Source organism: Alosa sapidissima, chromosome 9, assembly GCF_018492685.1.
Source record: "Alosa sapidissima isolate fAloSap1 chromosome 9, fAloSap1.pri, whole genome shotgun sequence".
Taxonomy (NCBI): domain Eukaryota; kingdom Metazoa; phylum Chordata; class Actinopteri; order Clupeiformes; family Clupeidae; genus Alosa; species Alosa sapidissima.
The window spans coordinates 23,670,960-23,683,723 of record NC_055965.1 but is presented as its reverse complement, the minus strand read 5'-3'; the positions used below and the strand labels follow the sequence as shown (position 1 = coordinate 23,683,723).

Here is a 12,764-nt window from a genome sequence, read left to right as displayed (position 1 = left end):
AGTGTGGCTGGCTGGGTGAAAGACAGGTTAAAATACAGGTTTTTTGTTAAATAGCTGAAATTTATTTTTAACCTTTCAACCAGCCACACACTGTAAAACATTTTTAGTCAAGCCAACTTAAAAATGTAAGGGCAACCAGCTGCGAAAGGATTTTGAGTAAGTTAGGCCAAATTATGTGATGACTTGCTCTTTTAAGTTAACACAGATGTGTATTTTTTGTTGACTTTACTTTATTTAGCAAGTTCAGTCCATTCAAATTGTGATGTTGAAATAAATTGACATAATCAATCCAAATCCCTTACAAAAATGAACAAAGTATCAAGCATGGTTTGATAAAAAAATTTAAGGCAGCCAGCTGCCAAAGGATTTTGACTAAACACAACTTTAAAGAGCAAGTTGGCACATCATGGTTCTAGGACATCCTCAGACTCAGAAAAACATCTGTCATCTTCAGACGAAACTGCCTCAGCGTAAGAAAAACCTCTGTCATCCTCAGATAAAACTGCTTCAAACCAAACAGCCTCAGAAAAACATCTCTAAGAGGTCTCAGAAAAAACGCTGTCAGAAAAAGTGGAGTCAGGTCTCAGAAAAAATGCTGTCAGGAAAAAGTGGAGTCAGGTCTCAGAAAATCAGGTCTCAGAAAAACGCTATCAGAAAAAACAGTCAGACAAAAAAGTCTCAAATGAAAAGTTATTGCGGGGAAAGAAGAAGACGACAGATACAGAACGGTGAGTTTAATATTATACATTTATTCTGACACTGGCATGTTATATTTGGTGCGTGGTTAGATGTAGAAATTATAAGTAAAGGTAGAAAGTGATCCAATGGTATACACATAGTAGGAAATCGATGTATGTAACTTAGCTAATCTCACTTAGCTAGTAACATTAGCAGCTGCTGTAAGGCACATACCGGAGGAGTAAGCTACGTACTACCTACAGCAAAATAATTTGTTTTTCGTAGGACTACGGTACGTTCAATGAGCTATGGAAAAGTGGGTTAAACATTTTACCACCACCTGGACCACCTACGACATTTTTCTGACGCTGAGGCAGTTTTGTCTGAAGATGACAGAGGTTTTCCTGACGCTGAGGCAGTTTTGTCTGAAGATGACAGATGTTTTTCTGAGTCTGACACCTTAGTCTGAGGATGTCCTAAAATGAACACCATACTTATGAAAATTAACCGTTGATGGTTTTACTATGTTTTTTGGGTAAATAACCATGGTATATCACTACAGTTGATAAAAAAGCATCATGCCCCATGTGAAGATTAAACTCACAATTTATTTGTATTATTTGTTCACCTTTTTGCTATTTTTGAGGTGGTTAACATGGATGAAAAGTCTTGGAATTTGGCACACACATCTGGTATCACAATGGCTACACAGGCATAAAGGCTTGGCCCTGGGCGTGGCCCAGGGACTCAGTAGCGCCCCTTTAGATTGGATTGATCCAGTTGGTTTGATCCAGTGGTTGGCACATACTTTTAGCTAGACACACCAAATTTGGTAGGTGTGTGTATCTCCCCAAGATGAACAACTTTCGTATGTACAATGCATTAGTCACGCCCAACAGGAAGTGAGGTATTTGGGATTTTGTGCAGACTAAAATGTGATGAATTGTGATGCCAAAAGAGGTGCTTCCCATTGGTAAAAACGCATGAAATTTGGCACACACATCAAGAGTGTGACGGAACTACCTCGAGTTTCCGTCTAGTTTTGGGCTTGGCCACAGAAGCAGAGACAGTAGTGGTAAAGTGCAGAAATTGGATTTAATTGTGTGTGTGCGTGTATAAGACGGCATAGTCCATAGTCTGTGCCGTCAGGGCATTAGATATGTGCGGTCACATTTAGGACTGTCACAAAGAGGTACCATGAATACACAGGGGAAAAGCCTTGGCACTGGGCTTGGCCTAGGAACTCCATAGCGCCCCCTTATGTCACTGTGACTTGTGGTTGGCATATAGTTTTAGATACACACACCAAATTTGGTGGGTGTATGTAACTACAAAAACAATCAACTTTTGTATTACAGTTTTTTCTGATTGCTTAAGCACATTTTTTGCAAAACTCTACACACAAATAGGAAAACCATTCACCGAATCAGCAAAACATCGTAGTTCTCTTGCAAAAGCCAACACACCTTGCTTAACGCTTCACACCTTCGTAAAAATTATGTTTTCGTATCAAACAGTAAACACAAGCCTTCAGAATAATAAGCACACAATGTGCCAATTACACACTGATGGTCCGAATAAAAAACACATCTGGCTTTTGCTTTCTCTGTGCACAAGGTAGACTATGTCAGTTTGAGGTCATACTTTTGTCATAGTTCTGTAAACATACAGGGATCCAAACTTTACTGTAAGTATTGGTGTTTATTTACACACATCAAAACAAACACAAGTCAAAACACAAAATAGCAATTTCACTGAGACAAAACAAATCAGTCTACATCGGGTCGTCTCTCTCCAAATTCCGTCTACATCACATGCAATGTCCTAGTCCAAGGCACCGGGAAAAATATATTCTGGAATGACGTATCCAGGCCTGACATGACAATATCCCCACATGTAGACTGTTTTTTTTTTTTGCTGTAAAAGGGCTATTTCTTTCTCTTCTCACTCTTCCTGCTCACTCCATTGTACCCATTGTACATTACCTGTGGCTTATTTATAGTGCTTAGGCTGATTGCAAAGTGAACTAATTATCTAAAACAGTTTTCACATGAGAAAGTGTGCCAGAGAGTTGGCAAAATAGTGTAAGTGCTGTGAATTGTGCCTACAGTTGTGCAAAGTGTGTGTTACAAAATTGCAAACTGAGTGCAAAGCAGTGTTTGTGCTTTTAGTTTTGCGAACTCAGTGAATGGTTTTGCATTTTATTAAGTATTAATAGTTTTAGAAATTGTGCTATAAGAATCACAGTTGTGTTTAGCATTCAGAAAAAACTGTAAAATGAATGATCTGAAATTTCTCAGGTTAATATATATAATGATTATGATGACACCCAACGGGCCTGCCTTGCATTGCGCCCCCACCTGGCCAAGCAAGTAAATGTGGCAGAAAATAAAATACAAAAACAAATAGCACATGCATCAAATATGTACATTTCACAAACGCACCACGTCGGTGCTTTGTTGGATTCTGACATGTCACGGGTTGCGGCCCGCAGGTGCTCGGGCCCGCCATTGCCGCTTGCGGCTATATTTGTTACATTGTTGTTTATAATGTTTATTTTTTTCTCATTACTCTTTATTGTGGCTTTTTTGGTATGTGTATTTTATAGAACAACTGATGAGCAAATTTATTTTAGAGAGTAAATATACTTCTAATTTGGTGCAATGCAAATGCAAAATTGACTACTTTGTCAATTAGCATTAATCTGCCCCCTGGGCAGTGTCAGGAAGTTGAGTTGAGTACTCAATGCTTACTTGCATTATGTGTCTGGGTGCTGCTGGGGGGGGGGGGGGGGGGGGGGGTCCCCAATAATACAGTATTATCAGAGGGGGAGGGGCTAGTATTATATAGTATTATCAGGGAGGGGGCTGTCTGGGGCCCCCTGTCAGTGCTGGGCCCTTAGAATCTCTCCATCTGTGTTGTTTGTTGTTTACATCAGTGTCTGTTGTGTCTGTGCTTCATCGTCTCTCCATCTGTGTTGTTTGTTGTTTACATCAGTGTCTGTGCTTCATTGTCTCTCTATCTGTGTTGTTTGTTGTTTACATCAGTGTCTGTTGTGCCTGTGCTTCATCGTCTCTCTCCATCTGTTGTTTGTTGTTTACATCAGTGTCTGTTGTGTCTGTGCTTCATCATCTCTCTCCATCTGTGTTGTTTGTTGTTTACATCAGTGTCTGTTGTGTCTGTGCTTCATCATCTCTCTCCATCTCCACTCTCTACTTCCTCCCCAGTGCTGCATGTGACTCCTCTGATTGGATATGAAGGAGGAGAACTTAGGGTCCGATGCCCTTATGAGAGAAGATATGAGGAGAATGAAAAGTATTTGAATAGAGTGGGATTCCCTCACCATAGTGAATCAAAGACTCTCATTCAGACCAACCGGTCCCAGACACAAGCTACAGAAGGGAGATTCTCTCTGTATGATGACACCACTGCAAGAGTCTTCACTGTGACCATCACTGGACTCAACGCTGAGGATTCTGGGAAGTATGAGTGTGGAGTTAAGATAAACATTTCTGATATCCATAATGAGCTGCAGGTGTTGGTGAAACAATGTAAGTATTAGTGTTTTCATATTGCCTTTACAAAGTAATTGAAAGTATTTACTATTGGCACATTTAGTACTTAGTTACATACTTAGTTTATAAAGTAACTGAGAGTATGATAACACGACTATACAGTTGATAGTAATTACAATGTGGCACATTTGTCTTGACTAATAGTGGACAAGTTGATTGGATATGAAGGCGAATCTGTCTCCATCACCTGCCAGTATCAGAGGAAGGAGACTGGAACAGATGAGAACAGGAAATATTTCTGCAAAGGACCATCACGGTCAGAATGTATAAATACCGGGGTCAAAGTTCAAACTGACATGACAGTAGAAGACAGATTCTCTCTGAGAGACGACCCAACATCTGGAGTCTTCACTGTGACCATCACTGATCTGAGAGCAGAGGATGCTGGGATATACTGGTGTGTGGAATGGAGTGATAATGTAGGATACATCAACACCACTCCAGTGAAGGTGGAGGTAGAGACAGGTGAGTTCCAACTTCATTATACACATCCATCATATCTCACCTATTCAACTTCATCAGTAACATGTTATATTTTTTCATCATCATGATGATGATCAACAACAACAACATAATCAGATGTTCGTCAAGCAACAACAATGCTGACATCAGCATCGACAACTTCCACTGATCAGAAATCTGACTATGCTGATGAGGATTTCTTTTACTTATTTTATCATTCTGATACATTATTTACTGAAACGTTCATCATTATCATCATGATCAACAAAAACAACAACATGATCAGATGTTTTCCATCCAACAACTGCAATACTGCCATTAACATTGACAACTTCCACTGATAAAATATCTGTGTCAAATAATTCTGTAAGTTGCTGACTCCTGACACACATCGCATGTTCAGACCTCTTGAGTGAGGGGCTTTTGTCATGCTTGTGTCAAGTCAAGTCAAGTCAAGTTTATTTATATAGCACATTTCATACACAGAGGTCATTCAATGTGCTTTACATAAACAAAACCAAACGATAATAACAAATAAAAGCATAGAAGGGCAATATAGTCAAAGAATAGTTAAAAGGTAAAGATCATAATAAAAAGAAAACATAAAACACAAGGTAAAATCATTTAAAAATAAAGAATAATTAGTAAGCAAAAACAAAGGCAAAAGTAGTAAAAAAAGTAATAAAAGACAAAGTAGAATAATTATCGAGGCAGATTCAGAATTGTGTGTTTGGGCTTAAGTGTGTTTGGGCACGCTTAAGCATGACAAAAGACATGTAATACTGCCATCAACAACTTCCACTAATAAAATATCTGTGTCAAATATTCTGTAAGTTGCTGACTCCTGACACACATTGCATGGTGATTGAGGGACTTTTGTCATGCTTAAGCGTGTTTGGACACTGCCCTGCCCCATGCCAATCAGCTCCAACCAACAACACCAGTTTGATCAGTGTGCAGTGTCCGTCTGTATTTGTCAGATGGGATTTTGTTTGACTTTCAGAATTTTATCTCGTGAGTTAGATTCGATTTAAATTTTTAAAATGTGTCTTGGGTGATCAAAATGATCAGTTCTAATAAACAACCACCAAAATGCATTGTGATCTAATCACTTACGTCTCGTCGTCTCACATCACATTTAACTGCATATCTTTTTCAATGAAAACGCTAATGAGTTCTGTGCTTTTTGGACAATGGGAGTTGTAATGCATGTGATGTTGATAGTAAAGGAATCTAAACACAAGTGGTCAGCAACATCTCTGTCTGTACACCTTGGATACGTGTGTAAGCAGCGATGTGTCATTCAGCAGCAGATAATTTGTGACCTGATCACCCAAGACGCATTCTGAAAACCAAATGAGGTCTTACTGTCTGGGCAGTCAGGAGTTGGTTTTCTGAACATTTTAATTACTGTCACCTACCGCAGTCAGCCTGTCTGTGTTACAAAACAGCAAACTGAGTGCAAATCAGTGTTTGTGCTTTTAGTTTTGCGAACTCAGTGAGTGATTTTGCTATAAGTATTAATAGTTTTAGAAATTGTGCTATAAGAATCACAGTTGTGTTTAAGCATTCAGAAAAAACTGTAACACCCCATTCATGTGTTCCCTCAGGTCCACCTGTCATGTTGACCGTGTGTCTGGCCATAGCAGTGCTGGTGCTTGGGATTGCTGTCCTCATATGCATCAAACACAGGAGACTGAGGTCACAAGGTTGGTCTGTGTCTGTGTGTGAGTTATATAGTCAAACACATCTGCACAGTTGTGGTGCATAAGTCAACTTATCAGAACCATCAGTCAGCATTACTACGCAGCTTTGTCAACTTCCCTGTTTACTGTTAGACTCACAATCTTCCTCTTCTGCAACTTATAAAATTGGGAAGATATTTCCATTATCATCACATTCATCACATTTTTTTTTTTTTTTCATTATTATATGTGCCCTCTTATTTACTTACTTTTTTGTTTACTTGAATGTTATGTTTGTCTGTGGACTTAAATTGGTAAAATATGTCTTGTCTTCACCGTGGGATAGTGAGAAACGTAATTTCGATCTCTTTGTATGTCTGGAACATGTGAAGAAATTGACAATAAAGCTGACTTTGATTCCTCTGACAGTTTTCTCACCATCTGACACAGTCTGAGGTGTCTGAGGCCTGCAGTAAGATCCTGTTTTGCACACTTCCCACTAACCATGACATCATTATTTAGTGTAGAGATGTGTGCAAAACTACAAGGGTTGCTGCTTTTCCACTTGTCACTTGGTACTAAAGAGAACACTAACTAGATGTACCGCAGAGCGGTACAAAATATGACCGCCGCCCAGTTCAGCACATTTTTTCCACAAAAATAAATCACGCTGAAAGTATATGATTCTAACTGTCTCACTAAATTGCAATATGCACACTCAATTCTCACTGGTATCTGCTAGACAACAAGTACCAAAACATGATTAGTTCATAGATTTCACATGTAAAATTCATTTTATACAACCCCACCCCCATCTTGGCTGTTCATAATTCTGAGAAATTCTTGAATTGTGTGCATGTGTGCGTGTACATGTTTATGTTTATGTGTGTGTGGGTGTGTGTGTGTGTGTGTGTATGTGTGTGTGTTTGTGTGTGCGTGCTTGTGTGTGTGCGCCTGCGTATGTGCCTGTGTGTGTGCATGTGTATACTGTGTGAGTATGTGTCATACGTATGATTACTGTGAATGTATGTGTGTGCGTGTGTATCTGTTTATGCACATGTGTGCATATGGAATGGGTTAACATGACCCCTGGAGGCAAACATACGCAAAAAATTGGTCATCCTATAGGCCCTACAGTTCTCAAGATATTCACAGAAAACTGTGTCTGCCCTACCCTCCTTTCGGGGGGTCCAGTCCAGCGGGGGGTCTACAGATCAAAACGAAAAACGATGGTTCCATGCTATCCATGTGGGGTTACATGCCCACCAAGTTTCGTGTACCCCGGTCTTTCAGTGTCCCGGGAATCCTTGTTGGTGTACGGTCACTAAATGTACACATAAATTATTTTATTGTAAGGCCCCCCATGAACGAAAGTTCACAAAACTTGGCATGCATTCGGAGGGTGTCATAATGATCCTATCCTTTCAATTTTGTGCAGTTTTGACCATGTCAGCCAGAGATATTGTGATGAAAACACCTAACGTTTTGCTTTTTAATTTTTAACTAGGTGGCGCTATACATGAAATAAGTGGTAATGGGATAGGTTGACATGCCCCCTTAAGACCAACATACAAAAAAAAGGTGGACCTCCTAGGCCCTATGGTTCTCAAGATATTCACAGAAAACTGTCTCCGGCCACCTACAGGCCAGTTGGTGTATAGTAACATAAATTAATTTATTGTGTGGCCCCCCATGAACGGAATTCCACGAAACTTGGCGTGCATTCAGAGGGTGTCATAATGATCCTACACTTCCAATTTCGTGCAGTTTTGACTATGTTAGGTCACAGATACCTGCGATTACAACACCTCATTTTTACTTTTTTGTCTTTTTGTGCAGATGGCGTGCTCGTCTCCGCAGATGCGGGGATTACGGACGCACTCGTTCACATCGTCCTCTGGGTGCCAACACTTCTTAGTGGTGAGAGAGGGCTGGCACCTGCACTCTGTGAGATGAAGTACCATGCTGCCACTACAATAATGAGACACAGACGCATCGCTCAAAAGAAACCGGTTCTCCCAACAGACTGAAACACCCCGTTGTGTTTCAGCAGAGTTCCAATCCCTTCCTAGATGCCATTAGAAGCCTACTGACATCTTGACATCACAATCCCTATTGCCCTAGCAACAAGTTTGATATATTCCGGAATGAAATCCACTGCTGTGTATGTTTGACTAAGGTAGGCTATGTGGAGCATTGGATCATATGTGGAGCATTGGATCATCAGGGGCAGCTGTGGCTTACTGGTTAGCTCTTCAGACTTGTAACCGGAGGGTTGCCGGTTCGAACCCCGACCAGTAGGCACGGCTGAAGTGCCCTTGAGCAAGGCACCTAACCCCTTACTCCCTGAGCACCGCTGTTGTTGCAGGCAGCTCACTGCGCCGGGATTAGTGATTGGGATAAATGCAGAGACCAAATTTCCCTCACGGGATCAAAAGAGTATATATACTTATTTAAATTTATTTTAGTATCATACTGTAGACCTCCAAAATGTTATACAGTTATGCAGAAATAAGCCTTTCATCTTTTACTTCTTCTTCATAACAACCATAGTGATAGTTTTGGGTCTTTCAAAAGGGGTCTAAAGGCATATCTGTTCAACATGCACTTAGTTTATTAAGCTTAAGCGTTTCTTATGCGTTATGGTTTGTATATAGCATTTATTTATTTTCATTAGGCTATCGCTTGAATTTACATTGCTGTTTATTATTGCTGTTTGGTGTAGTGTACCATAATTTTTAATTGTTTACTGTTAAATTGAACTATTGTATTGTTGTTATTTGTATGTTGCTTTGGACAAAAGTGTCTACCAGAACCATAACAATAATAATAACAAAAGTAATAATAATATGTAAATAATTGAAAAGATTAGGATTTTTGACATTCAGACACTCAGATAATTTTAGGACAATTCTACAGAGACAGACTGTCAAAATCAGACCAATTCATTCATCCATCTATCAACATAATGAGCATGCTTTATTTTCCATGTGAATGAACCTCTAAATGAATGAAAGTATAGGTTCAGAAAACATATGTAATATCCCATAATTTCACAGCAAATGTGCCCGATAGAGAGGAGAGAAAGAGCAGGGGGACACAAAAGACAGAGAGAGAGAAAGAGAGAGAGAGAGAGAGAGAGAGGGCAACAAGGACAGTCTATATGGGAGTGTCTTGGACTCCGGAAGCTTCTATATGGGAGTGTCTTGGACGCCGGAAGCTTGTCCGTCTTTGGAGGTCGGAGACACAGTGGTGGAGGAGGTGAAGGCGGACGACTCCCTGTGGCGGAGGAAGCCCTGCAACCAGCTCCGGTACTGGAGCCGGACCTGGGCACACACACACACACACACACATATATTTATATTTATATGCAGCTGGTTATGTCAGTATTTTATATGCAGCTAGTTGTGTCAGTATTTTAATCACAAGAATATTGTTTGTGCGTGTGTGTGTGTGTGTGTCTTTGTGTGCAAAGGGGTCCACATCGTACACAAAACAAAACAAACTTCCACCTACAGGCCTATCCGCCCCCCAAAAACACACCCAATGGTGAGTGAACTCTTGAGGTCCAGTTCTCACCTCGTTGTTGAGGGCACAGTGGACCAGAAAGATGAAGGTTCCCTGCTGGGAGTTCAACATCACAAAGAGAACCTCCACTGCTGGGCCCGACCTTACGAAGAACCCCAGCACCCATGGGCAGCCCAGGAAGAAAAACTGGAACAGGAGCTTAATTGCCAGGATCCTGCATTGACACACAAACGAGTTTGACATTTTTTTTTGTTTGTTTACCATGCTGGCTGCTGTGTAACGTAGCTTGTAGTGAGTACATGGGTCACTTGGCTTTTTCACTTGGTCATGCCAAAAAGCATCACGTGTGCAATAAAATCAATTCATGCAAAGAGCTCCTTTCTTTATGGTTATACGTTTGATCCAGCAATTCAAGAAACAAAACATTGAAATGTTTTCAAGATTTAACAGTGCAACAACCCATGCCAAACACATTGAAATTATGACGTGTCAGTGCTTCAAATCATGGCAAACACATAGAAGATTAAGATTTTAGAGTGCTTCAAACCATGCCAAACACATCAAAATGTAAATGCCTGCCTGCTTATCAAAGATTTCCTAGAAATTTGAATGGAAGTCATGCACAGGCCCAGTGTCTTTCAGCATCCATTCAGCTGTGTGTGTTTCCTCAGCTGTGTTGTGTGTACAGTAAGGCTGATCGTATCTCACCTGGTGTATTTGACCTTTGACCCTGCACTCTGCGCCCCCCTGAGAGTGAAGAAGAGGGTGAGGAGGATGATGAAGAAGAGCACGATATTTCCCTGAAAAGGCGAGGAGAAGGAGAAGGAAGTATCTTACTGTCATACTGTTTCCATAGATTCCCCAGCAATAACAAGGAAATACAACATGATCAAATTCTCAAATAAATTACAAATAGACCCTAGCATTTCCGGTGGCACAGAAAACAACATTGAGCTAATGGTAATTTGGGGACAAAATAAATAATAATAATTAAAAGAAAACAAGTTTTAGAGTAATTTTGTAGAGCATTACGCTAGTCCAATTTATTTTCATTTCAAAGTATCTTGAACATATTGAAACAGCTAATGGGCAATTCCACGGAAAATGGCCTTTTGGACTTTTGGTCACATCCATAACGCCAGTGAAATGCCTTGGCGTTTGTATGATGTGAATGATAACATTTATTTTTTGTGCATTTTTTCTCATGTACATTCTTCAGCCAAAAATAGCAAATGTTAAAATGTCATGCAATCATTCACATCATACTATACCATCACATTTTATTGGTGTTATGGATGTTACAAAAAAATTAATTTTCCATGGAATTGCCCTAATACTAAATCAGCCTAAAGACATAACCCTGATGACCATGTCCTACTTACTGTGAGAATGAAGGCCACAGGGCCAAGGAAACTCCAGATGAAGCCTGCCTTAGTGCTCAGCCAACACCTGCACACACAAATAAACAAAGTTGTGTGTAGTTCAAAGACATTTTAAAGTCATAACTAGTATTGCGGTTTGAGTTTCTGAGTATCTGTTTTTTTTCAACTGGCAGGGACAACACAAGCTTCCATATTGCTTTTTAAAAGAATCTTAATGTCACCTTATGGTATATGGTGTCGTGTAGCCACTACCTTCAGAATAATGGCATTACAGTATATAGCTATGATATAATGCTTTTGTTTCAAAATCCCACTCTCTATTAATTTGTAATGCCGCATACTAGGCCACTTACTGCAGGCTTCCATATCCCTCTGGCATTACACCTGCAGACACAGCCACAATGAAGAGGGGAACCCCATAGCCAATCAGGTAGAGAGCTGCGCAGTGTGGCCCCACGCCCTCACTAGGTTTGACCTGCTTGAGCTTCCGTACAGACAGGAAGAGCAGCACAGCCTCTATGGACATCCACACAAAACAGCACAGAAAGAGGAAATGCAGGACTCCAGCCAACAGCTTACACAACACCTAGAGATAGAGAGATAGAGAGAGAGAGAGAGAGAGAGTGACAGTAGGTTTTCCACTAAGATTTTAACGTCTTCAAATTAAAGAATGAAACTGTCATGAAGCTACAAGCCTTTTGTTAAGTATCAAAGCTAAATGTCACTAAGATTAAATAGTAGGCTATGTACCGTTGCAGTTCTTACACTAAATGATTATATGACTGTGCAGTAGTGAACAAAGTGATGCCCCAGATAAAACTGAAATGTAACTAATTAACACTTAATTAACACTTAATTAACACTAGTCAACCCTACAACAATCCAATTGAACCTGCAATGACCCAATCATCTGAAGTGAAAATGCATTATGTTAAACCTCAAATGTTCAACAATCGGAAGTGAAGGTGTCAGTAAGAAATGCACCTCATGGGGCCAGATGAGGTGGAGGAAGCTCTGGGTGAGCAGGAAGAGGGGATGAGCCAGCAGCAGACACACACAGAGGTTGAGACGAGACACGTTGGACACCCTGGGGTTCCAGCGACAGAGGGCAAAGGTCATCACGGCCAGGGTGAGGAACACCAGGCCGATCAGCACCAAGATGGTGTTCAGAATGTCCAAGATTGGATCACTCTGGGGAAAAAAGTCAGATAGCATAGAAAACCTACAGATCCCCCAAAGGGACAATTATAGCATCTAAGGGCAAACTGGGACTGACAAGCTTTCTCCTCACTGAGGAGATGGAACCTTCAGATTCCACGCAATTTCGTGTAATCATAATCAAATAATCAAAAATCATTGGATGCTTATACAATTCAAATAAAAGCAAAACAAACAAAGACATTTGATTGGTGTCCATCAGAATATCATTTCACAACATGAACACAAAGCATGCT

General features: G+C 40.3%; 1 protein-coding gene across 2 annotated transcripts in view; it reads right to left on the bottom strand.

Annotated features, from left to right (window-relative positions):
* The window catches only part of LOC121719419 (adhesion G protein-coupled receptor E3-like), a 28,343-nt gene that overhangs the window by 2,736 nt on the left and 12,843 nt on the right, over positions 1–12,764 (bottom strand). Inside the window, exons 13-18 of one of the 2 annotated variants that reach the window (XM_042105031.1) lie at positions 12,295–12,501; positions 11,664–11,896; positions 11,311–11,377; positions 10,637–10,728; positions 9,980–10,142; positions 9,592–9,726 (exon numbers count right to left, since the gene is read on the bottom strand). In XM_042105031.1, coding sequence (XP_041960965.1) covers positions 9,592–9,726; positions 9,980–10,142; positions 10,637–10,728; positions 11,311–11,377; positions 11,664–11,896; positions 12,295–12,501 — 897 coding nt within the window. Of the gene's footprint in view, positions 1–9,591; positions 9,727–9,979; positions 10,143–10,636; positions 10,729–11,310; positions 11,378–11,663; positions 11,897–12,294; positions 12,502–12,764 lie in introns of those variants that run through there. The other variant, XM_042105030.1, reaches the window with a different exon arrangement.